The 27,308-nt window shown below is 41.6% G+C and overlaps 1 protein-coding gene across 3 annotated transcripts in view; it reads left to right on the forward strand.

The window, feature by feature from the left end:
• The first annotated feature begins 558 nt into the window (after positions 1 to 558).
• The window catches only part of SLC6A6 (solute carrier family 6 member 6), a 72,788-nt gene continuing 46,038 nt past the window's right edge, over positions 559 to 27,308 (forward strand). The window contains exons 1-3 of one of the 3 annotated variants that reach the window (XM_054975957.1): positions 559 to 762; positions 10,635 to 10,670; positions 14,722 to 14,787. In XM_054975957.1, the coding sequence (XP_054831932.1) occupies positions 14,733 to 14,787 (55 nt within the window). In that variant the 5' untranslated portion in view covers positions 559 to 762; positions 10,635 to 10,670; positions 14,722 to 14,732. The remainder of the gene's footprint in view (positions 763 to 10,634; positions 10,671 to 14,721; positions 14,788 to 27,308) is intronic. The other 2 variants (XM_054975959.1, XM_054975958.1) reach the window with 2 other exon arrangements.

Genomic DNA, 27,308 nt, shown 5'->3' on the forward strand with positions numbered 1-27,308 from the left:
AGCAGCGAACTGTTTCTGACCCTGCAGTGAATTGTTTGATTCATAGGGTCGTCATAAAGTCGGAAGCGACTTGGAGGCCCATAACACACACCCTCGCCTATTAGGCTGTGTGTGTCTTTGTGGGTGGGGAGTGAGAGACGAGGGAATGTTCTCAGCCAGCGACGCCCTCGCCCAGTCCCGCCAAGCGGACGATTCCCCCCCCCCACACACACACATTTGCGCCCCCCCCCCCGCTTCCCATTGGCCACGGGCCGCTTGCTCCTTTCCCGCCTCCTGTGGCACGCCCGAGCTGCAGACTCCCTTTCCCGCCTCTCCGTAGCAGCCGTCGCCGCTGCTCAGGCCGCCCGGCAGCTGTTCCCGGCTCCTCGAGGCCAGCAGTCCCTCCTGGCCGCGCACAGCCCCGCGGGCCGCCTGCCAGACGAGGCTCCCCAGCCCCCCTCCGCGTGTGCCTGCCTGCGTGCGTGTGCGGCCGCCTGAGCCCTGGCCCCTCCCTCGCCTGCCCGCCGACCCCTCCCTCTTCCCTCCCCCCGCCAAAGAAGAGGCCGAGCTGGTGTTTTTCCACTCAGCAGGATGGGTGATGCTGAACGCTCCCTCATTAGACAACAGACACGAGAGGTCAGGAAGAAAGCGCTTATAAATTACCGTTTCCTCCCTGGCAGCCCGCTTAGTCGCCTTGCCGCTCTCTCCGGGACACGTAGGACAGACCCACGGACAGTTGAGAAACTGGACAGCCACCTGGCCAGGGACGAGCCGCTGCTGCAGGTACCCGGCCGCCTTTTCTGTGATTTAGAGAGAGGAGGAACGGGGGCGAGAGAACGGGGAGAAGAAGGCAGGCAGAAGCCCCGCCGCTACCTTTTCGCGCTCCCTCCGAGCTTTTAGGAACAAAGGAGGCGGGCGGGCATATGGAGCTGCTCGCCCTTGTCATTGCTGAAGGCAAGGAGCCGCCGCTCGAAAAAAAGGCAACCCTGCTTCTCCTTTCTTCTCTGGTGGCATCCCCTGAGTCAAGGTGGGAAGGAAGGAAGCCTTGCACGAGGGCTTTTTTGGCCCCCCACGCCCAGTCCTAACAATATCCCTTTCTTCCTCCGTGAAGATTTGTGCTTATCCTTTGTCATCTACCTTTACGATGCATTCTTTGGCTGCATTTTGAGAGAGCATGGCGGAGTTGCTTTTGTCTGCCTTTATCTGGCAAAAAAACCAAAAGTGTGCATGTGCACCCTTGGAACATTGTGTGGTTGGCTTCGCTGTAATTTCCACCTCTTTCCCTCTTGACACCTTGTGTTCACTTTTTAAGAAGAGATAACAGCTAAGTGGAAGCCACTTGTGTGGTAATGCTTTCCGCCTGATTTAGTACATTTTGTTCTTTTGTATGTGAGCATGTGTGTGTCCCCCCTCAAGCAATAGGCTGCTAATTTTTTTTTTGAAGGTGTGGTTCCCTTCTCAGAAATAGTGAGAAAACACCAGCTCTTGGCTTCACAGCTGTTGCCAGTCCTTCTAAGCTGTGATAGCCTTTTGCAAACCCATTCATTCATTTTCTTAATGGGGCGGCGATGAGGGGGGAGAAAAAGATTGAGATACTTTCAGAAACTTCGCTAGCCAGAACTGAATCTCAGGCACATTTCACTGTCAATGAAGTGATTCTGAATTTGCATCTCTGCAACTGGGATCAGAAGCCAGCACCAAGGTAATGACTGTTCAGCTGTGTATGACCATTGAACAAAAGATGCTTACAGACTTTTAGACACACCATCATCTTATATTTCCATATAAGAACATAAAGAGGAAGCCACTTTGCATGCATGTAAAAGATCAGCTGATGGCAAGTTGAGGACATTGTCTTTATACTTCCTCATTAACTGGAGAATGAAATGAACATTACCTATGAAAACTGCTTTTTGGCTAGGGTATATAAATTCTGAAATCAGGTGCTCTGGATTTTGTTTTTCTTCATAGTACAGTCTAATCATACATGCTGGGATTCAAGGCCGATTGATATATTTCAAGCAAAACTTATTTCCCATGAAGTGTACTTAGGACTGGTGTCTTTAGAATTCAGAAGATAGCAAGGTACAACATAATGTGAAATGAAAAGACAAGTGTAATAATGAAGAAAGAGCTAGCTTCTTTTGAAATCTTGAATCTTGTGGCTTTTGACAAGGTGAAGAGGCTTTTGACAAAGTGAAGAGAGAGAATGTTTAGTATTTTTCCTTAGCCTCTGATTTTTTAACCATATCAGGAAAGGTGCCAAGAAAATTCAGTTGTGCTTAATGTGCTATTTTGGTAACCACTATATTTGATTGTCCTCATGTGTCAAACGGTCTCAAGTGTTGGTCTGGCAAAATTGAAATAGCTTTGTTACAAAACCCATGAAATCAGCTATGTGATTTGGAACTTCAGTGAGTTCCAAGTGATAAGATTTTATCACTTTAAAACTGTAAAGCAAGTTTTTTTTTAAAAAGTAGGATAATTGTTGGATCACATTTGAGAACCAAAGCCAGTCTAGGCCAAACCTCTGTGCCCTTGGCAAATGAATTTGTTTTACTTGGAAATGAATGATGTTGCTTGGAAGTTGATCTTCTGTAGTAGAAAAGGAATGGCTTTTAGTTTGTATATGAGATGAATTGGTCATCTACTGTAATAACACTGTCATTTGCTTAGGACAAATTCTGTGAATTAAGTGTAGCTGGAGGAATAAATCTGTATTGGTTCAGCTTTTCTTTCTGTTTTCCATTTTAGATTGCTTGTCTTTCATCTTTCCAGGTTTGTTCAGTTTTCATTCATGTCTAACCTTTGCTCTTCAAGCTTTCAACAGAGGCCTCCGCTCCTGTTTTCTTCTCAAGGTCTCAGCATTTCTTTCATTTTCCTTTCCTACTTTCTTCTACACAATTCTCTAAACCAAAGGTGGCGCTTTTGCAGGCCAGCAAAAGCAGATCTGATAAATAACATCCCATCCTGTAGGGGGCACTATGTGGGATGAGACAAACATAGTACTTCCTTGAAAACGGTATGTAGAAAGAAAATACAAAAAGAAGACATTTTTAAGTTGTTACTTGGCCATTGATTATATTAGTATTTTCCAGTATTGCATAGATGAAAATATCCTACAAGTACTTCTTATTGTATTGGGCAAAATCGCATATTGACCTTGGATGCCATCTAAAGCATATTATGTTTATGCCAACATAGAACATTAGGAAGTAAACAAATACCTGGAAGTGTTTATCTGTGAGCTGATCATGAAATGAGCAGCTTTGGTTTTAGAGATGTTGGGGTGTCTGAGGACATATTTTAGTAAAGCTAAAGCAAACTTACTAAAGCTGATTTACTTCTGGAGTAGACCCAGAGTGAAATGTGATATTGTCTGGTTATTAAATGTCATGATGGTATATATTTGGCATTCTCCCCCCCCCCCTTTTCTTTATGGTTGAAGGAGAATGGGCTGAAATAAAAGAGGATATTAACTGATTAATGAATATTTGGTTGAGAAAACGTTGCACATAGGAAAAATATGTGACTGGAATATTAAAAATAGATGAATGAGACATAAGCCTGACAGGGTTTTTGTTGTCGTTCAGTAAGGCTCTCGTGAGAGACTTTTGTATCGGTCGCTCTAGGGCTTATTCAGTGATTGCTTGCCAAATCATTAGTGGCATCTCAATTACGGCCCATTGATGTCAGGAAAGCTCAGGGGTCAAACTCCAGGTCACGGGAAATCTGTGATTGGATCTCTCAGGTTTTTTTATGAAATGCAGCAGGACAGGGCAGCAAAACCCTTTGTCCTGCACCATTTTCCCAACCCAAATTGCTGCCCAACGTTCATTTTGCCTTATGTGGTAGAGGACGCTGGGCACAGTTTTGATTCCATCTCCTGCATTGCCTGTAATATCTCCTAAGATTTTTCCCCTTTCCTGTGAGGCAATAGAAACTGTCATAATTAGAGGTTTTTTGTTGAGCAGAGTCTGTGTGCTAGAATTCCAAAGTTGGTATGGCACTACCAATGGGGATTTGTGGTGCTCCTGAAGAGATTGCCCGTTTCTTCTGTGCTGCCTGCTCCGTGGCTCAGTCAACTAGAGGCAATATCCCTCTACACCTAGGGATTGGGTCAGTCCTCAAGACATACTGAGTTGCACTTCAGACTTAACTTGTGGCTCTCTTTCCAAAAAGATGAGCTACCACTGATCTAATTGATCAGATCGCCACAGCTAGGAATAGGGAAAAGGTTTTTTTTTTTCCCCCAGGGCAGGTTGGCTTGTGGTTTCGAGGGAGGGAACAGTTATCTTCCCTTCTCATAGCTTTGATTCTTCAGAATATTTCTGCAAACAGGAAGGAGTGGACTCTTGCCTATCTCCTCCCACCACAACCAAAATTTCTCTCCAGAAGTTGCTTCTTAAGTACAAGGGACGCCCCCCCCCCCCCGCCAGCAGTATGAGAGTGGAGTTTGTGAAAATCCCCTATTCTTTCATGGAAATTCACTGTGGGACCCAACCCAATGTGTGAATCAGTTTACTTGCTTGAGCTTCCTGTGCTGTTTTCCTAAAATAGTCTAAACATTTTGTATGGTCTGTTTTTATTTGTGCTTGTGGAATACCATAATCTATATGAAATGAGTTAGAACAAGTTAAGATGTGGTGGTCTGATTGCTGTCATGATGCTTTTTACTAGTCACGGCTTCACTCTGCCACTTTAAGTATATCTGATCAACTTCTTATATGGATAACCTGGATCTCATGGTAAACCCTCATCCCAGTGCCACACCTACTAATCTTTCAGGCAGAAAGCTATGCTTGTCCTTTGCAATAGAGTGCGTAAAAGTATTTTTCTTCTCTTTGTAGTGGTGTAAATGAAAGTAATCAACAGGAAAATAAAAATGTGGTCTAGACAAGGTTTAGGAGAAAACCTAAGGAGAAAAGAGGTTATGAAATATCTAGTAATAAAGATCTAGGCTTAAGTTTGTGCATAACATATTAAGTGATAAATTCATGTCATTCACCGGAACATTATGGTACTTAAAAAGTCTACAATTGTTTTGGAAAATTCCTAAAAACTAATAAGAGAATGATATACTGTTGTACAGAAATGGTTCAAAATATATTCAGAGTTTGTTACAGTGAACTGCTATATGTAATATAGAAAGTGCTCACATGACTTTTGAGGTTGTGGGATTGGATTGCATTGTCTCTTTGGCAGATTTGTTGATATGTTGGGTTAACAGTGCAGTATGCAGAAACAAATGTTGCCCATTCTTGTGACGTGTTTCCAGGGTCTGTTGCATAAGTAATAACCATGTTTCTGTCCATTCCCTGTTCTGTCTTTACACAAAAAGGTCCTGTTATAAATTTCTGTCTGTGTCTGGGGAAAAAAGGCTACTATAACATCTAGTCAATAAAATTGAGATAAACAATTCCTACCTTAAAGTACTGTGGAAGAACAAGATAAAGTGGTTTATATGCTACAAGTGTCTCATAGATCATCATCATAATCTTTTTAGCTCTATAATATTGTTTCTGATGTCTGCAGGTTCATGTATGAGAGTCTGACTGCTTTTTCCTGCCAAAGTGTGTCACTGCCAGAAGTAGTGATGTTAGAGAGAGTCCTTCAGGTGCCCCATCCCCTTAGGAAAAGCCGCCCTCCTGAACCACTTCACTAGCATGGGCAGAAAATTGAAAGGAAGAGAAAGGCAAGTGACTGGGTTTAGGGAACATGTGACCTTCCAGCTAGAAGAGAGGCATCCATATTCTAGTGAACCACTTGCCTCATAACGGCACAGGGCAATAGGACCAGCTTCCTCTGCTTAAAACGTTAGAGGAATTAAAGTGCTTTTCCAGCATCAGCAGCCATTACAGCTGCCCCAACCCGTGCTTAACTCAGACTTCTTGGCACACCTAAGGAAAGCAGCAAGAACGTCTGAGATGAAGAAGGCAGAATGATCTAACAGCCTCTGATGTCACAATTGTGTTGTTGTTGTTTTCCTTAACTACCATTGTAACGGGTAGGCTGAATGGAACGGAAAGGGGGAAAGGCTGGGGCATGAAGCGAGAGTTAAGGTGAGACCATGGATAAGTGAGGTTTCTAATGGATGGAGAGAAAGAGGAAGTGGCAGGAACTAAGAATCGTGGGCATTCTTTGATATTGTGAGATCTGAAATTTTTTTAATGACTTGAGATTCTTTAATTTATATTCATCTTCTAATAATTTAGCATTTGGGGAGCTTTTTGGGTCATGATGTTTTTAAAGAACTGCAGGAAAAGCAGAGCCTCTGCCTTCTTTAGAAACTTCTGTTCATTGTTTCTGTGGACCTGTACAGTGATTTAGACTTGATGTGTCTTTCATCATTTATCCTCTAAATCACCCTACTACATACAGCTGTGACTTGCTCAAGACATCTCCTTATTAGTGCTAAGACCCCCAGACTTCACACCTCCATATCACTGACCATACCAATGGTGGCAATGAAAATGAACATGAAATAAGGGACTTAAGAATGATTGGGCTACATAAAAGACATTGGCAGAAGCCTACCTTTGTTCTGCTCTTATTCACCAGTTTTCTTGCCACCTGATGATCGAGATAGTCATGAATTAGGTGGTCCCTTGAAGCCAAAGCTTCATAAATAGATACCAAGGGATGGATTAGATTCTGCTGTAATACATCCATCACCTCAGCACTACACACTTCAGTGAACATCCCCTGATGCTTTCAATTCTGTCTGATTCCAGTCTTGTCCCCCCACTTTTAAAATCAAACATGCTTGAATAATCTCCTCCAGCAGTGACTGGAAATTTGCCTAGAGGCAAGTTTAAGGCTGCTCACATGTAGACTAAACCAACCTTCTTTATCCACGGCCTCTCCCTTTCCCAGCATCCACATCGAACTAGATTGCCTCCATCTAGGGATAGTTTTATAGTTGCAGCTGGGAATGAGAGCTTGCTTTGTAGAAGCAGCTTGCTGCAAGACAAACAGTTGCTTTGCAGAAGCAGTATGTGCACCTTATCCCCGCTGCAAACAAGGACATTCTGTAATGACTCAAGCAGGGTCCATTGCCTCACCACACACAAAAATTGACTATCTGTTGTTAAGGGCCACTTCACGGAGGGTTTTTTTTTTTTTGCCTATATGTCTGTGTGCTGAATTTGAAATGGCTGTGGCTTCTCAGTTACATATGCACATGATGAGGGGTCATTTTGTAGAAAAAGAGCTGCAGGAACTCATTAGCATAACTCATTAACATATGTCACACCTCTTGACATCATTTGCATCGTGTGTCATTTGCATAATTGATTTGATCGGGCCCGAAATGGCCAGGATTTGGCTGTTGCCAGACAGAGTGTTCCCCCACCTGGCAGTGGCCCGATCAGGGCCGTTTTGTCCCCAATCTAGGCCGAAATGAGCCCAAAATGGCTCAAAATGGCCATTTTGGGCATGTTTTGGCCTGGATTGGTCCCAAAATGGCCCAGATCAGGTTGGTGCTGGGCAGGGGAGGGGTCCCCCACCAGGCATCAACCCAATCCTGGTGGTTTGGGCCCTGATCCCAGCCGAAATGGGCCCCAAATGGCCATTTGGGGCCCGTTTGAACCCGCATCAGGGCTGAAACAGCCTGTATCAGGTCAGTGCCAGGCAGGGGAGGGTTCCTCCGTCTGGCACCGACCCAATCTGGGCTGTTTTGGCCCCAATCCTGGCAGAAATGGGCCCAAAATGGCCAATAGTCAGGTGGGTGGGGCCACCTGACTGACCTTTTGGGGGAACTGCCGGAACGGCATTCCAGCGCATTTGCCCTGCACATGATGATAAATCCACATTTGCCACATACATAACATTTGAATTCATGCTCACCAGATGAAGTAACAGGTGCACCACTCCTTTTAGTAGGTTGGAATAATTGATGGTAGGTGCTTCCAATCCTTAGTAAACTCTGTTGATTGGAACCTTATTGAATTATTGGAGTGATCTGACAGAGTACTTTGAGTCTTAAAACATGTTAAAACTTACATGTTTTAAAACAGTATTATACTGTCAGGTGTCAAAGAATGAAAAGTAAATTTTGAAGAAATCAACGCTTCTGAGAATCAGTGCCACCCATTACTCATTCAAGATGTATTTCAAACTAAATGCTGGTGCAATCCTAAGAACGCTTTCCTGGGAGTAAGCCCATTGAATAGATCCAAGATGAATTTGGAGCACGCCTGCTTAGGATTGCTGTCTTAGAAAATTGACTTCTTTTTATCCTTGAATTTACTTTCTGGTTTTGCTTGTGTGACACAACATGAGCCTGTTTATTTCAGCAGAAGCAAATGCCTCATGTTCATAATTTGTTAGCCTGACTATAATGTGGTTGTTTCCCATTGTCTCTGCTGTCCAGTGTTGGCTAGGACTCTTCTTCTCTAGTGCAAAATGATACGAACTTTATAGCTTTATAAAGGCTTTGTTTATTTATTTACATTATTTCTAGTTTGCCTTTCTTGCTGACACTCAAGGCGGATTACACAGTGTGAGCGAATATGATCAATAATTCAGCTAAAGAAAGAGCAAGTGTTACTTTGGTTATGTTTGTACGGAATTTATTCTTTTCGGTTATGATTATTGCTATCTTTTTAGTTTCGCCATCATTACCCCCAACATTGTTTTGCTCCCATCATTATACTTTCAGGAGGTTGAGCCTCAACAAAGGGTTTGCAGTGGTGGTTCTGAGAGCTGCGTTCACTCAGACTTCAACATATTGGGTGGATCCCACATTCCATGGACACAAGGATCGTGTAACTTTCCTACATTCAGCACGCCCGTACAAACTTGAGAGAGTTTATTTCCAGATTTGTGGGGGCCCTATGGACCAGCCAGAGGGCTGCAGAGAGCAAGGGGAACAGAGCAAAGTCGCTCCCTTCTTTCCCCTCTGTCAGCAGTGCTACACTGATGAAAAAGGGAGAAAGGTAATTTTGTTCCCATTTTCCTTCCAACCACAGATCACTGAGCCATGTGGCTGTTAGTCTACATGGATGCTGCAGCCCTGGAAATAAACTTTTCTGGTTGGTTAGGACTGCTAGGGGGAGATTGAAGGTGGGAAAGATCCACAACAGTGCTTTCTGCTGAAGTATCACAGGGTCTAATCCATTTCCTGCAGTAGACCCAAAGGGCAGTTTGCTAGCAAAAGAAGAATACCAAGAAAATGTATGCCACAGACTGCATTCAGGTCCAATTTAACCATGATTAAAGTTGGTTCCTCCGTGCACTTGGCTTTTTCCATTTCTCCCATGTTACATAGAACATGGTTATTTATTTATTTACTTCGTTTATAGCCGACCTTTCTCACTAAGACTCAAGGATGAATCCAAAATATAGAAAACAATTCAGTATGACAGCACAAGACATCCAATAAAGAATGCAATTGCACTAGAATTACAGAATTAGAAAACAATGCAAACAAAAAACCAGTTTAAGGCATGATAAAGGGAAGGTGGTTTAAGGCTATTCTGGTTACCTTTGAAGTATGAATATAGGTGTGCAACTTAACTGGAGCTGATACCCACACCCAACAAGTCAGGATTCTCTTAACTAGGGTTTAATCCTAATTTAGGATTCCCATTAGTGGAAGGAAAGCTTAGCCACATATCTACATTTGTATGTCAGGGATAACTATAATTATTCTTAAACCTCCATTCCTTCGTTGTGCTTTGCATAAGAAGTGAAGGGCCAGGCACATGTGTGAGCAAGATTCGTGCAAGAATGTGCAAGATTCGTGCACATTTTTGTTAAATCGATGTTTGAGAGCAGCCACAGTGTTTAAGGATCCATGGAATGAGAAGCCTAGCCCAATTGGTTGTTTTATGACACTTCTGACTCTGGGGGAGGGGGAATAAATTAAAAAGTTCCATCAGAAGAAAGGCTGCATGCTAGTCTTTTGCACACTGTATTAGTTTTCCACTTCAGGAGACTGTTAATCTAGAAGAAATTGGAAGGGGGGCAATATCTCCCATGCAGTCTTATTTTACTACCTCAGAACTCTGACACATCATTGTCATTTCATTTTGCTGCCTGCAAAGGACTTCAGCTACAAGTTAGTTAGTCACAGAAAACAACTTGGACTGGCCTGCTGCCAAGGAAAGATTCAGCAGTCCTTCCTGCCTTTCTCCATCCTCCCACAGCTCTGGCAAACTAGAAGGAAACCACCAACGAATTTGGCCACAAAGTCCTTTGTCTGTGGGACAAAACGAGCTGGTTTCTAGCCTTCCATGATCAAATTTGAAAGTTCAGATTTACCACTGTAGGCTGGTGCAGACCTTTCTGTGTTAGAACAGAGATGGTAAATAATGGAGAATCTAGGCCTGTGAACCATGAACAAAGACTCTAGAAGGTGATTAAAGGTAGGATGGTGTGGGAACTCGCACGTGTAACTTGTACTCTGCCTCCTTTGAGGAAATTTTTTGTGGCATGTTACATCAAAGATTTAGTGGAAAGATAGAGGGAAATTTGTCACCTGTTAGCAGAATAGGCACTGTTTTCCAGTATTCTGATTTAAGTTTTTTAAAATGTTCGCAGCCTACACTTCTCTGGCATGATAAAGTTCATATCCTTATTTCCTCCATTAGAGTCTTCTTTTTTGTTTTATTTTATTTATTTTATTTCATTTATTTCTTTTTCTGAAACAGGAAGAGAAAATCCATTCTGGAGAGACTCTTCTTCATGTAAGTGTTACTTATGCTCGTTAATGAAATTAGTAAAATATTAGCAGTAGAACTCAGATGTTTGGTGTAGTGGTTAAGAGCACGGGATTCTAATCTGGAGAACCGGGTTTGATTCCCCACTCCTCCACTTGAAGCCAGCTGGGTGACCTTGGGTCAGTCACAGCTTCTAGCTCTCTCAGCCCCACCCACCTCACAGGGTGTTTTGTTGTGGGGATAATAATAACATACTTTGTAAACCACTCTGAGTGGGTGTTAAGTCATCCTGAAGGGTGGTATATAAATCGAATGTTGTTGTTATGTTCAGAATCCAAATGTTCAATGGTGGATTATTAAAAAGAAGTAAGATGCTATTAAAAAGAAGAAAATTAGTACTATTACTCTGAGTTTATTAAAAAAAGGGGCGAGAAAGAATAATTTAAGAATTGCCCAAGATCACAGAACAAACCAGTGTAAGACAATACCATAGAATGCATAAGATTTCCTTGCTGCTGTGCTAAGATACGCTTTTTAAATCTTGGATTCTGCTACCTAATCCAAGTTACTATTTGCAAAGTTGGTTTTGGTTGTGTGCACGTGTGTGTGGCCTCAGATAGTACTTAGATATTACAGGCTCTTTCAGTGCTTTCTTGCATTATTTGTTAACAGTCTTGAAGACCTGAAGCATTTACTAGCCCAAAACCCTCTGCCAATTCATGTATCCTAGTGCAGTTTGAGGTGGCATACTATTCATGCAGGAAGAATAGTCGTCCCTGGCAAGCCTCTAACTATGGGGTGCTGCTGAGCAGCTATCATCGGCTATAATTTGAGGACATTTACAGCACTCTGTACTAAAAGTCTCCCCTCTTCATGAGTGTCATACTTAAGCCAAGTGGAACACATGTGATAAAATGTTTTTATACATGGCTCATAAGTTTGGCTTGCTCATAAACAGGTGCTGGTTCCAAAGAGCTACTTTAGATGAGTTGAAGTGTTTGAGTACATTGGTAGGACCTTTAACCTTTTTAAAGAAAGAAATAATAAAAGTGATCCCAGTATCCTATCACTAAATGTTTTTCAATCTCACGCCCATTAGTTTCAAAAGTATTTGACCATGCAGTATACACTCAGGACTGCTGTTTGGAAAATGTATTCAAAGGCCTCTTTGGAACATGGAACAGTTTTTTTGGAATATAGCCCCTGTGTTTGAAAAGTTTTTTAAAACATGTACATATAATTTGATAAGGCATCAGAATGTTCTGATACAGCAAAATCAGCCTTGGAGTGAGAAACTACTACATTGTTTGTGATATGGATTTTGTTTTGCATAATTTCTTTGTGTGCACTCTGCCTTGTTTAATGATAACCCCAAGAACATTTGCATCAGGAAATTTTTTCATAAATGAATATGCTTTTCAATTTAAAATAACACACATAGAACTACAATGCTACTTTATACTTGCATAAAAACAATTGGTTAATGCATAGCAAAAAAGCTATGTAACTTTTTTTTGCTGTTGTTGGGCTGAATGATTAGTTGAGCTTTTAAAATAAAAGCAGCTCGTGCAGCACACCCTGCATAGGTGATTATTTCTGTGTCAAGTGCACTGATCTGTACAATAAATTATTTCTGCCTTTCCTTTAAGCCATTATTTTGCATCTTAAATTAGCAGTATTTTCAGGTATAGAAAAATGTTGGTGAGGATTTACTAGAATCTTCAGTGGGGCAGAAAGAAGAAAGGAGGCTGTGCTTCCTTGCTCAGGCTTCCTCCCTTTGCCATGTCTCTCTCTCTCTCTCTCTCATACATCTCAAACAGTAGAGTACAGATGGGCAAGGAGCTCTCCTTCCCTCCCTCAGCCCCATCCCTTAGATGTGTAAGTGTGCCTTCCTTAACTGTCTGGTGATCGAGTTGGGATATGAATTCATTTATAAGCCATTTTATAGAAGGTAGCATATAGATGGACCCAGTGTTACCTGCTGATTTGCCAGAAGCAAAATATACATAGAGGCAATATGCTAAGTGACCCATTTATTGTTTTCATTGTCTCCTCTTGTCAGTTACACTAATGACAACTAAATGGGCAGCTTTGGTGGGTGAGGATTGAAAGCATAGAAGTAATGTGGGGTGACCCAGAGAATATCAAGTTCATTGCAGGGGGTAAGAGAAGGAGAAGAGGGAGGCCCATTTTTTTTTGCCCTGGGCCATCAGTTCATTTGCATTATGGTCTGCAAGATGCATAGGAAAAAGTTTTCTTCCCAACCTGATGCCCTGGGAGGAAAACCTATAGCCCATCATCTGACCACACTGTTATCCCTGGCTGAAGAGAGATGAACCTGCCCACATTTATTCACTGTGCCTTGCACACTAGTTTGTAAGGTCGGAGGAAATGCTCTCACGCCACTAGTCCATGGGGGAGCAAACCTGAGTCCTATTCTCTAAGCCAGGCCAGCCTAACCTATTTTCACTGTGTAGTAGCAGCTGTGGACGAATGATGAGCTTCAGGGCAAAGGGCTCTCCCTCTGGTCCCTGTTCACTGCCCAGAGACTTCAGTCCATTGAAAGTGTCAGGGATGTCAAATGGAGAATGCACCTCAATGTACAGTGGCATATTTCCTCTCCTATACAGTTATACATATGGATATCCAGCAGTAGACTTTTCCTGCTCTTTGACTAATAAAGTCACTGTTATTAGTTTGCTTGGAGAGCTTGATGGGCTGTTTCTACCCTAGCTGCTTTCCCTAGAAAATTTCTGCAGTACCCCAGAATGTAGTTTCTGAAGAGCATTCAGATTACATCTTCTGTCCTTCTCCAGCATAGTTTATGATTGGGCATGCATGAGCAGAAGGATTTCCATCCTGGGGGGGGGGGGGCTGCTGTGAAAAGGAGAATGGTGGGAGTCACACTTCTTTGCCATGTGCAGAACAAAATGACCTTTTCACAGAAGGGATACATGGACTTCCTTGGCTGTATAGTGGCAACAAGGATGCATGAGTGGGAGGGGCAAGATGTTAGAAGGAGAGAAAATTTGCTCTGTCTCTTTCTTCCCCCTTCATGACATTTTTTCTGAGGCCCATATGTAAAAAAGGATGGGATGCAGCAAAGAAACAGAAACAAAATGTACAAAAAGGTCTGCCTTGTACACATGCTTATAACATGTGGACTACACGTAGTACATACATGCAGTATGGTTCTACACTGCCTGCTGTGGCATGTAGCAGTGAAAAGCAAACTTTGAAATGCTGGGTGCTTCTTTTTCTTGCATCTGCACATAACAATGGAAGGTTCAACTTTGATATATACATTTTTCTGTTCATAATCTCTTTGTATGGCTTACTGCTTTGGCTCCTTTTGACTTGTACAGCATGAATTTTTAATAGGAGCTAAGCGAGCTCCAGGGAGTTACATAGTAATGGCTTGTTTAAAATGCTTGTCTAAAACGTTCCATATAATTTTGGAATGGTATCTGATTTTTTGGTTTGTTTTTTTTTTTAAAAAATTGGTCCTGCAAATTAATTGCAAAGTTAATTTGCAGGACTATAAAACATAGACCTAGATCTAGTGGTAATTTTGTGCTAATGGAAGGGATTTGTGTCAGCAGAGCAGTACTTCCTTACCTCACCCTCCTCCTTTGTTGTAGCCCAAAGTGCGCCCCCAAATTCTGCTTTTGGAGGACAGCCCCCTCCCCGCCAGAAATAGCATAGGGGAGTCAGAGGTCTACGGAAGGAGGGGGAGGGGAAATTGGCAAAAATCGCTCTCCCATCCATTTGTGGGAATCCTCTGCTGGATCCAAACAATAATGCTTCCAAGACAGCTGTGTCCAGGTATTGAACTGAATCATTAAAACAGAAATGAATTCTCAAAGAGAATTCAGAATCATCAGGTTTGTGACCCCAGATGTAGCAAAGCATGAGAAATATTTCGAAGTGGGTTGTTTCTTAGTATGGGACTCGTTATGGACAAAGTAGACTGTTCATTGCCATCACCAGCCTCATTTGTAACTGTAATGCTAAGAAGGCATCATCTTACTGTGATCATTTGCGACAAATACTACCATCATTCATTACTTTCTATCAGTGCCTCACCCTATGGAGGAACCAGCACTGCCCATCCACATTGAGGAGGGGACATACGTTCCGACTGGTGAGTGCGGTTAAGATAGATGCTTGTGAAGGGGGGAGGTGTCATGTTGGTACATGGAGCTTGATGACTCATTTGTTTTTATCCATGTCACTAAAAATTCTGTAAGTGTTGCCTGCAAGCATTCTATATATTTGTCTATATTAGTTTTTCTAAAAGCTACTGCTTTGGCATTGTCAGTTCTTAGCTGATGAATGGAAAAAATTATGCCACTCTTCTGCTTACGACTGACTTATCAATATACCCAGAGTTACCAGCTCTCATCATGTTACTGCAATTCAAATGAATATAGGGATTCCAGCTGTCCTGAAGGCAGAGAAAGGTACAATCCAAAGAATATTGAGCATAATTATGACTTCCTAAGTTTCTCAGGATTGTTCTCGGTATTTTATAAATGATTCCTGCAGTGTATACAACATTTTTCTTCCCTTAGTTTTAAGAAGTTGTCCTCTGTCCTGGTCTTGGTATAGACATTTCACTTTGTTTGTGATGGGGTATGAACCTGCTGTTCACTGGTGAAGACACACTCTTCAACCTAACAATTAGTTTCAGCATCTGACTGCTTGGAACCTTTACTAACTAAGGTTTGTTTTTATTGAATGACAGGAATTCTTAACTGGAATTACACCTTAGTGAAGAATTCTAGTTATCATGAGAAAAAAGTGCCACATTTGGATGATGTGTCTAACTGAAATTAGATTGAAGATGTGCCACATGAGAGGAATCGAGAGAGAGAGAGTATGTGAGACTGTATTACCAGGTTCATGTTCATCGTGGTATAGCAAATGTTGGATTCCAACGTTTCTGAAAAAAATTAAACAATTTTAACTATCAGAAGAAGTGGATAAAAGATCAGGCAGAGGACAGCTATTGTGTCTTGGTGGGTCTTAACTCATGGCCATGCATATACATAAAGATCTTCATACTTTGTCAAGACAATCTAGATCCAGCATTAATAAATATAATCTGCCTTGAGTATCAGTGGGAAAAGCAAACTATAAATAACATAAAGATAAAATAAAATTATGCAATCTTTATATTTTAAGCAAATAAAGCAGATTTATATGTTACTCTATTTTTTTAAAGAAAAGGTGTTGTACTTTGAAGACTTCATATTCTGGTTTTGTTAGTCAAGCAGAGAGGCAAGTCGCTTGGGCGAGTACTGAAGTCAGGACACTTTTCTGACTTCTGAGATTTCACCAGGCATTTACTGCACTCTTTCAAATAGAACTTTATGAATAGTAAGGGCTGTTATCTTTATGAATATCATTACCTTTGCCTAATTTTCTCTGAAACATTTTATTGTGTAAAAACATAATTTATCCCTTGAAACATTACTATTTCAGTTCTAAAACTTCTACAAAATTTGTTACATTACTATCCTATCTGTCTTCTGTCATGGAACTCAGGGCGCTATACTTGGGACTTGTTTCCAGGAAGTCCTCCCATCCAGGCATGGGCCAGACCCAGATCCTCCTTAATTTCAGCCAATGTACTGTATCCTGTTCTCTCTAACTATGGTAATTAGGAACAAAGCAAGAACCAGCCTCCTTCTCAACATTTCTTGAACTTTGTCTGATTTTTCTTGCCTATAAACGGCTTGTTTTCCAGAAACGTTTGAGGGTTGTAACTTGTAACGTATCTAAAGCTGAGATCCTTTCTTCATCAGAGTTACTGTAGAAATTGCATTCAGAGGAAATAATGAATATCATTAGATGTGATTAAAATGAGACCTAGAAAAACCTGTGCTGTACTTCCATATAAATGAATGGATTTTTTTAAAAAAAATCATGTTTGAGCATAATTCTACTCTTATAGGGTGGGGTAGCTTTTAATTAAATAGATTTTACTTTTAAAGATAAAATTAAATATCACCTTATGTGTCATTGACTTAATAAAAGAATAACATTTTTTCACCTTATAATTATTTTTAAAAGCTTATATAAAATGTGTTGCCATGGCAAACTTAACTCATAGGCTTACAGCTTTTTTATGTTACAAGTTACAACCTTCAAACGTTTCTGGAAAACAGTCTCTGACACCAGACAGAGGAGCAGAAATCCAAAATAAAATTCATATGTAGGGAAGGTTGAGTGGCCATAATCACAGTTTGTTAATAGTCATTAATTTTGTTACCACTATAAAATGGTTCTGTGAAATTATCAAATAGTGAAATGATGAAACAAACATAAATATATAAATAGAAGCAAAATTGTAGCCTGAAATCGGCTAGAACTATCAGACCTGGGATGCCAGGTTCCTCATGGAGCAAACTGGGGGGGGAAATCAGACAAAGTTGAGAAGGAGGCTGGTTCTTGCTTTGTTCCTAATTACCTTAGTTAGAGAGCACAAGATACAGTACATTTGCTGAAATTAAGGCAATCTGGGTCTGGCCCTTGCCTGGATGGGAGGACTTCCTGGAAACAAGTCCCAAGTATAGCGCCCTGAGTTCCATGACAGAAGACAGATAGGATGGAAGAGGCTGTCTTGCAGTTCCTGATGCCTTTCCTCCCACCAGCCAGGTTAAGCAGCAGTGAGGGCGGGGAGAAGATGGCAGGAGTGGGGAATCCCCCGCTATACCAGGGGACCGAGCAGCCCTGAATCAGACAGATGACTGGAACCCCCCCCCCCAATTTGCTTTCTTTTTCTTTTTTCTCTGCTTGCTTGCCTATGGAAGAGATTATCAATATTTTACAGTAGAAGTTTTAATATAGCCTTAGCAAGAGCAAACTGTCATCTACTATGACATTTGGAAGAATGTTTTCATGGGGTTGTGGGGTTCTTTTCCCTCACACTGGAATTAATTTTGTGTTCATATAAAAGAAACTTGTACTTTTGTGAGTTTTGTTGGCTGTAGTTCAAAATAGGATTAATTATTTATTTACATATTTGTGCAAATTTCATTTTGCAGAACATGTTTTACAGAAGTCGGCAACGTGTTTGGTTTCCATAGAGAAGTGGAATGCTTACTTTGATAATTTGATTTTTCCTATTATTTGACAGATGAGCTTTTTTTTTTTAAAGCATATTTCTTGTATAACAGAAAGTTGTCAAATTCGTTGTCATGCTATGTTGAAGATTTTTCTGAATAAAATCACATGATCTTCAGAGAAAGGATGTTTTGGTTTAAGGGGTTGGAAATGATATAGGAGTCTTTCATTTTCAGGGAACTGGAGGAACCTGGATTCGTGAGTCATACACACATGCACACACAGAACATAATCTTTTTGCATTTCTACTCTGGACTACATAGAAGATTGCAACTGGCCTCCCTTTTCAGGTGCTGTGGACTCCTACCTCCTTGATCCATCCTTGCAAATATACATAGAAAGTCTGCCTGCTTACTCTCCCTCTTGTCCATCTTCTCACCTGTTACCTGTTGTCTCTTCTAAGTGTTAGGTAAAATTGCTCTTTCTTCTTTGGTCATACAGGGTTTTCCTGGATGCCTTGCCCCTGTTAAATATGTAGCCAAGTTCTTTTTCTGGTTGGGAAAAAGGGAACAACAATGGAATTGGAGGGCAATGTCTGCATTACCAAAGAGGGTAAATATGTGGCCAAGTATAGTACTAGCTCACCCCTCTACTTCCTCAGCTCTTTGAACCCATCTGTGCTACTGGCATAAATTGATTCTAAGAATCATGACTTTTACCAAGGAAACTTGGAAAGTGAAGCTTTGTGGGTGCTGTCAGTTCTCCAGGACTCTCACAGGGGTTTCTTTTAAAAATTAACTACTTAATTATAACCTTCCTTTTTCTCAGCCACATTCCCACACACTAGTTAAATGGTTCTTAAACACTCAGGGCTAATGGAGGCACAGAGCTGCTGCTACACGGGGATAGGAGGCAGGTGGAAAGGACTGGAAATGAGAGGGGAGAGGACTTCAAGGGAAGTCGTTGCAAGTCATATCTCTCAAGCCATCCCAAAGGCCACCTTACACATGCTACGGGCTTAAAATTATCCAAAGCTTGATTAGCAGCAGGTATTAGAAATTATGATCTTTCAGAAGCCACACAATCCAAGGGGTTGGACAAGCTCTGAGGTAAAGAAAGCTGCTTTCATTCCAGGCTGCTCCACCTGGCTTTTTAATTTAACACATTTTTATGCTGTCTTTCCAATTTAATGCTCCCAAGATGGAGAAGAAACAAAAACACAACATTTCTTCAGTTAATAGAGGAGAGAGAAAATGGGGGATGTTACCTCAGAGTTAGTTTGTTCTATATGCACTCAAGTGTATAAATAGAAGACTCACTTCTTCTTTGCTGCTATTTCACCCTCAGTGTGTAGGGTGGGGAAAGGCAAAAAATGACAGATTATAGGGTTTTTGGGGTGTGTGCATTTATTTCTGCTGTTTTACCATTCAGAACAGAACAAACAAAGCCTTGTGAGCTTTCTTGCTGGCAGGTTTATGTAACATCTAATGTTTTCTCTATAGAAACATCCTGGTCCTTTTCTCTTTCTCACTGCATTTCCAGTACTCTGGTTACTGCTGTAGGGCTTCATTTCCTGTTTGAAACACGGTGATTCTCTAGTTTCTGTTCAGTATTTTTCCCTTTGGTATTTTGTTAAGTAGAGACGTCCAAGTTTAAGGAAATAGATTTACCAGAGTTCATAAAGAAAGGTTTTCTTATCACAAACCTAACAAATGCAGCCATTTCATTTACTGGTGTTTTTTCATACTAATAGTCCTGCCCTGAACTGTTATCACAAAACTTTATATCGATATTGATGACTTGTACAGCTGAAGAAGTAGTGTATCCTGATTGTTACGAACATGAGAAACTGCCGTACACTGAGTCAGCCCCTTATTTCACCTAAGTCTGATTTTTAGCAGTTCTGTAGGGTCTCCAGTGTTTCTCAGTTTTGCTACAAACACTTTAAACGAGAGATGCAAAGAATAAACTCAGAAACTTCTGCATGTAAAGCTTGTGAGGTGCTATTTCACACAGGGCTTTATTTCCTGTTACAGGTCTGATAGTTTTATCAATGATGCAGTGGAATCCCAGTTGTAGTGTAGCTTTATGCAGATTCCCTAGAAATGTTGCACTCAGTAGGACTCAGTGTAGAAAACATTAACAGAGCCAACCTCTCCATGTCTACACACTGTGCAGGACACATTAAGACGAAGAAGATATAGAACAGATTTATTCTTTCTTTCTGTAGAAGGCAGGACTAGAACTAATGGGTAGAAATGACCAGAAAGTAGATTTCAGCTAAATATTAGGAGAAAGTTCCGAATGGTATGGCTTATTCCCCAGTGAAACAGATTGACTGAGGAAATGGTGGGCTCTCTTTCTCTGGAGGTCTATAAGCAGCATGTTGATGGGCCATCTGTTTGGGATGCTATAGTTGCATATTTCTGCACTTATCAGGGGGTTGGGCTACATGAACTCCAAAGACCCTTCCAACTCTAAAATTATAGATCTGCTACATTTTCTTTTGTGCATTCTGGGAGAAAGCTCAAAGTCTGCACTACTGAATGATGGCTTTTTTTCTTGTAAGATATTTAGGAATGGCCTGGTCAGTACAGAAAATTACTGTCTTGTACCAAAGACAATCTTAATCTGGTATATTCAGAACAAAACAAAGTGCAATATACAGGTTTATGACTTTTAAGTCTACTTCTTTTTCTGATTTGATTAGTCCAAAAGAGAAGAAAGTTGGCCTTGGGGAATTTGCTTTTGATGTGTCAGGACAAATAAAAGAATTCTTAGTGGTCTAAAATGCCATGACATCATTGCAGGACAGAGCTTTCTCTTGAATCAGACGGGAAAGTGGCTCAAAGAACAAAACAAATTCCCCACCACTGAAGGAGAGGGTGGGAGGGTGGAATGTAGTGAGTTGAAGTGAAACAGAAGAAGTGTAGATAAACTTACGTTTCTGAATCATAGTTTCAGCAGCTTGAATGCCTTCCTTTTCTTTTTGTAAATACTAGTCAGTTCTGATATGCAAGAGTTGCTTCTAAGACATCAATCCTGAGTGGGCCTATTCAGAATCCTACTTCATTCATGTAATTGGGGCTTACTCCCAGAAAAGTGTTGTAAACCAGGTCATTCCTCACTCAACTCAATTTATCAATATTATTAAGTTCCCCCCATTTATTTGTCTTCTATAGCTGCCTTGCCATCCTTACTTACTTGGCCTTCTTGCTTATACTGGCAGTACAAGATCTGTTGCGGATGCTTGTGTTGTTGTATGGCTCTGGACAGCTACAGAAAGGAAGACAAGATGAAGAGAGGCCTGTTACTGGAGCAACTGCCTTGTAGCATGTTATGTTCCAAGCACTCCTCATGCACAGCTGTTCCTTGTGTGGCATTACTTTGAATGTTATGTAACACAGAACTGATTTACAGGATGAATTTTGTCTGTGCCTGGTGCAGCCATCATTTCTGGAGGCAGTGGCTTATAACTGTAACTCTGTCTGTGGAGATTCTAGTTCATATGAGGTATTCTCTGCATGGATATGTAGACACTTAGGAAACACTGAAGAACTGATTATGTGAACTGGTCTGTAAGATGTTAGGCATAACAACAACAGAGACAGATCTGGAGGTAAATACAGATTGACAGGTGTCCTGATGTCAAACAGCTTTGTTTTAGCAGCACAAGCTTTTCACCTCTGTGGTTAAAACAACATACTAAACATGGGAGGCTAGATAGCATTATACAGTTCTGTGCCACTTACAGGAAACTGTTTTAAAAACTTACTTTCTTCCCTTGTTTTGGGGAACATGCTGCACCAGTATGGGGTAGATTCTAGTGCCACATCTCTGCGCCAATATGGGGTAGATTCTAGTGCCACATCTTATGAACAACCACGCAGCTGCTCTAAGGATCAGGCTGAAAATCTGGTGTGAACCCAGATGAATAAAAATAGATGGCTTTGTTAAGCTAAGTACAAGGGGTGTCACAGCTCTCTCATCATACTGAGTGTATTCTCCCGTTAATCTGCTTGCACACTAGCACAATTGTACATATACAGGGCTCATAGGAACCTAAGAAGAGCCCTGCAGCATCAGCCCAGTTGCCCATCTAATCCAGCATCCTGTTTCCCACAGTGACCAACCAGTTGTCTAAAAGCTAAACCAAGTGAGACAAATTACATGAGAACGCTCAAGTAAAGGAAGATGCAATGTTAGCCGGGAAGCGTAGTTTGAATTTCACCTTTCTCTACAGAGCCAACTAGATCCCCCCTCAGAGGGTTTGTTAATAATTGACAGAACCTTCAGGGAGACAAAGAAGAAATTAACAAACCCTCGGAGGAGCAATCAAGCCAGCTCTGTAGAGAGAGGTGAAATTCAAACTATACTTCCTGGCTAACATCGAGTCTCCCTTCCCTTGAGCGTCCTTGTGTAATTCTCTCGTGTGGTTTAGCTCTTAGAAAGAGCCCAACGAACAGGGCAAAGATGCCAAGGCCTTCTTATCCTGATACTGCTTCCTGACACTGGGCTTCAAAGGCTTCCTGCTTCTAGATGTGAAGTGTTTTAAATATTTTATTTATTTAAATATTTATTAGCCGCTTTTCCTCCAAAGGTGCTCAAGGCAGCTTACAATGAAAGAGATGCAGAGGAGTTCACTGTGTTAATCTGTAGTAGCAAAATCAAAAAGAGTCCAGTAGCACCTTTAAGACTAACCAACTTTATTGTAGCATAAGCTTTCAAGAATCACAGTTCTCTCAATTCGGTTTCGTTTTCTCAGCCATGCCGGACGCTCCTCTCGGCTGGTCCGGGAGGAAACGACCGGGCACCCTGACCGGGCGGCTGATCTGCAAGGATTAGCCCCCAGGACTCCCAGGGAGGGAGCCAGGGTCCGGGACGCGGCGGGAAGAACTCCCCGAAATCAATGCGGGGAGGGAATTGCCCGTTTGTCCCTATGGAGGCCGGCAGATGTGCGCGGCGCCTCGAGTGCCGCCGGGCAACGAGAAACGGCAAGTAAAAGAAACAGGCGGAAGCCTGTAAACAAGCGAATCCCTTCTGTTCTACAAGCGTTTGTGAAGGAGAGGTTGATCTGAAGAAGACTCGCTCTTCCCCTTCGTGGAGTTCCAGAATTTTGTTGGCGCCCCCCCCCCCCCAAATGGCAGCAAAGAAGCAAAGTCCCGCTCTCGGTAAGTCAATCTCGGCCACCTTGCAGAAAGGGGAGTCGCTCGAAGAATTGGTGCGCAGGGCGGTGGTGGAAGCCATAAAACCCTTTGTTGACAAGCTGAACGAAACTGATCAAAGGGTGGGCTTAATTGAAAGCGAGGTGAAAACCATTAAGGCAGCAGCGGGGGGGGCAGAAAAGTCTGCTCTGGAAAGTGCGTCACTTGTGAAGGCTACAAAAAAGGAGCTGAAGTTGGTGGAGAACCAACTGATCGGGCTACAAGTGGAACGAACGCAGACAATTTTGCGTCTCCAAAACGTGAAAGAGGAGGAAAATGAGGATCTGTGGGATTTGGTCTCGGAACTACTGGCGACACCCGCGAGGACGACTAAAGAAGAGGTTAAAAGCGCCATTTTGGAGGTCCGTCGGGCTTCTTCAAAATATGCAACAAAGCGACAGTTGCCTCGTGAGATCATTATTGACTTTTCAACTAAAAAGATTCGGGACACCATCCTATATAACTCATACAATGCGGATTTGGACTTTATGGGTTTGAAAGTCAAGATTTTGAAGGACGTTCCATTTCTAGTCCGGAAACGGCGTTTTAAATATAAAAAGTTTGCAGCTCTTCTGAGGGACCATGGAATAAAGTACAAATGGTTATTCCCGGAAGGAATATGGTTCAGATATAAAGATCAGGCCTATAAGATATTATCAGAAGATCAACTAAAGGATTTTGAGAATAAAAACCCAGAACTCTGCTGCACCAAGAACGAAGAAAAGGAGGAGCCGGAGGGGGGGGGGGGGAGGAGGAGAGCATTGCAACAGCAGTTGCACAGAGAGAATTGCGTCCGGGACCCAGAAGGGGGAGGAAAGTTTAATCAGAATTTGAAATGTTTATTCTCTGTATGATTAACCACTCCATCATTATTCTATGGAGCTATTTTTGTATTATGACAGTATGAAGGGAAACATTGAAGTGTAGTGTTTAGTGTTTGTAGTTCATTCCCCCCCCCTTTTTCTTTTTCCACTCCCCTTTGTCCCTTCCCTCTTCCCTTTCCTTGTGATAGTCTGGTGTAGTGTTTTGTAGTTATGAAAAATAAAAAAATATATATAAAAAAAAAAAAAAGAATCACAGTTCTCTTCGTCAGATGCATGGAGGGCAAGAAGAAACTGGTCAGATATATAGGTGGAGAGGGGAGGGAGGAGTAGATGCCACACACAGTCCCCCCCAAAAGCAGTTAAAATACATTACAAAGCTGTCCAAAATAAAACAGTCTTCAGCTGTCTCCTGAAGCTAGAGAGTAAGGGGACAGACTCACCTCCCAGGGGAGATTGTTCCACAGTCTTGGAACTGCCACTGAAAAGGCCCTCTCCCATGTACCCGACTATCAAGGAAGATTCTTTGGTTGATTGGACAGTTAGGAGGGCCTCTCCCTATGATCTCAGCTCCAAGGCAGGAATTTATGGGAGAAAACAGTCCTTCAGATGTCCTGGTCCCCAGCCATTTAGGGCCTTAAAACATAAAAACAGCACCTTGAATTTATAACTTCCATTTATTCACCATGGTAGTAGTCATTTTGTGGATCTATCCTCCATTCGTCTAATTCCGTTCTAAACCCATTTGTGCTCTTGATTATCACTGTGTCCACTGACAGCTAATTCCACAGTTTAATTCCTCATTGACTAAAGAAGTATTTCCTTTTGTCCATCACTACACTGGATGTTTATGAATTCTAGTATGGGAGAGGAAAAAATGTTCTTTAGCCACTTTCTGTACCTCCTGCATAATTTTATAGACCGCTCTCATCATGTCCCCCCCCTCCTTAGTTATCGCGTTTCTGAACTGAAAATTCCAGACTCTTAACCTTTCCTCATAATGAAGCTGATCCAACTCTTTAATCATTTTGGTTGCCCAAACCAAACTTTGGTTCCATCCATGGCAAGTGAATCATGAATGTTGCATAAAATGATACGAAGTAATCTGCTAAATAGATAGTAATTGATTTTATTCCCTTTATGAGATAAAAGCTGTATATTTCAGTTAATGCAAATGTAGCATTCCCAGGTGATGTGATAATTTATATCAAGAATTGCTTAGATACATTAAAAAAAAGATACTATAGCTTTGTTAATCCTACTTCTGATGTCAGTGTTTATATAAAGGCATGAGAAATGGCAGTGACACGTAAGCAACGTTTGCTCTCTAGGAGCAGTAAAACTCAGATAAACTCCTTTGTACTTTGTAATGTCCTCAGTTTACTTCATCGGATGACGTTTAAATAGGCAAAGGCCAGCTCGCTATAAGAAGTGCAATGAAATGAAAAATAAATTTAATAAGTAGAAGGCAGTATAAAATGATACAAGGTAATCTGATAAGAAGGTACGTTAAGATAAGCAAGGGAAGGAAAACAGGAGGGATCTTTCAAAACAGTAACAACCACAGGATACAACCACTGTTTATTACACTTCAGAACATGCAAGTGTGAGATTTGTAGTTAATGCTAATGGAATTTCAGCATTTATATCATTTGCTTTCGGCTATGGCTTCTGTGGCCAAACAGCCCTGCTGACCCATGAGCACCTCTCTGTTTGGCCCTCAGAGGCTTCTAGATGCCCAGCAACCATCTTGAGTCTCTACTTAGCAGTGTGCCACTGACTCACAGAGGAATTTCTGTCTTCCATATGGTGCCACCAGCTGGTCATATTAGAAATTACCCTCAGAGAGGGCCAGCTTCCCTTGCCATGTTGCTGTTCTAAGGCTCCACCTAGTGCCTCCATCTCCCACTCCCCAGCAACTGGTAACCATGGGGACGGCTTACTGCCTTTGCATATTCTGGGGAAAATAGCGATTTAGCAACTGGCTGCCTCTCTTCCCCTGTCACTCAAGTTAAATAGTGTGTTTAAACGGTAGAGGTCTATGCAGTATGAAGAACAAATTAAAAGAGTAAAAGTTCACATACATACACTCTGCAAAGCAACAGATCGAGCAAGGAACACAAAAGAAAGGTATAAACACATGATTCTCCTGTCTCTCATACTATACATGCCCCAGCTGATCTTATTCTAAGGCAGGCTCTTTAGCTTAGAAGTTACAGTGTTCTAAAAACTTCCCATTACCTTGGAGTCTTTGTCCAGGCAGCAGTCCCTTTGTTCCACATGGTGACCATCAAGATGGAGTTCAGCTGTAGGAATTCTTTTCCTCAGATGAAATCAGCCAAAATTGATCTGCAAAATGAACCCTCTCCTTCTAGGTGTCAGATTTGTGCTAAGGTGTGAACAAGCCATTTCATTGCCTCAGGCTGGATGGCCTTATCATTTCCAAAGCTTTGATGGTTAGTACTTGGGTGCTATTTGGAAGCAGTTGACTTCCCCCTTCCTGCCTATCTTCTGCTAGGAGAGAGAAAAACCTTAGAACCGAATGGGGTGGGAGGAGCCCAAACCCTGAAGTAAAAAGGTATTCCTCCACAACTCCCAAAATTATTCAGGCAGCACAGTAATTTGTTAGGGGACCTCAATGGGATCATCCTCCATACTAGACAAGAACTATCAGTTAATGTCAAAAAATGGTACCATAACAGTATTTAGTGCACACTACTGACCAGTGCAGTGGAATGATTTTTCTTGGGTTTGGAAATAGAGATTATATTTTCTTTTTCTTGACATTTGAGAGAGCAGAAAGGCAGCTGGTGGTAGTGAGAGAATCATGGCTATAAACTCTGTATATATGTGTAAGTGCATGTCTATGCTATCCTAAGCAGAGTTTAGGATTGCATTGTTAGGATCTCTCCATGTAGTCAGGAAGCCAACATTTTCAGGGAAAGAGCTCTGCATAAATACTTGTAAATATATAGGCTCCATACAAAAATTACAATGAATGTGTGTAGGTCACAGGTATAGATTGCCTTTGAGGGCCACGCCCCCAACACACATGTTCATCCTTACCTCTTACAATATTTGAAAAAAAGGCTGATATATTGTTATTTAAGTGTAAGTTTTTGGATGCCAAAGACAGACGTTACGTACTTTCTCCTTCATAAAATATAGAAAATTCTAGTTGAGTGCTCTGAATTTGGTGTGATCGACAGATTCCCAACAGTAGAATGACAACAATTGAAAAGAAGGTCTGGAGAAAGTTCCTTTTTGTTTTGGAAGGCCTCTAGCTGCATTTGGACTTGCTTCGTGCTATAAATGGCAGCTTTGGCTCACTGCTCATCCAACTTTTGGGCCAAGCCCTTGTTTCCTGAATGGAAGTCAGACATATGGCTCCTGGAAGCAGCCAAGGAATAGAATAACTTGTTTAGGCGTTATGAATGTAAGTTATATTTAAATATATTGTGACTGACTTTGGAAGACTCTGTTCCCTATTAACTGATACTGTAATAATAGCAAAATAACTTCCAAATATATGCTGATTGTTATCTCTTAAATGGCATTGTTGTTTCAAT

Source organism: Eublepharis macularius, chromosome 4 (genome assembly GCF_028583425.1).
Source record: "Eublepharis macularius isolate TG4126 chromosome 4, MPM_Emac_v1.0, whole genome shotgun sequence".
NCBI classification, from domain to species: Eukaryota; Metazoa; Chordata; class Lepidosauria; order Squamata; family Eublepharidae; genus Eublepharis; species Eublepharis macularius.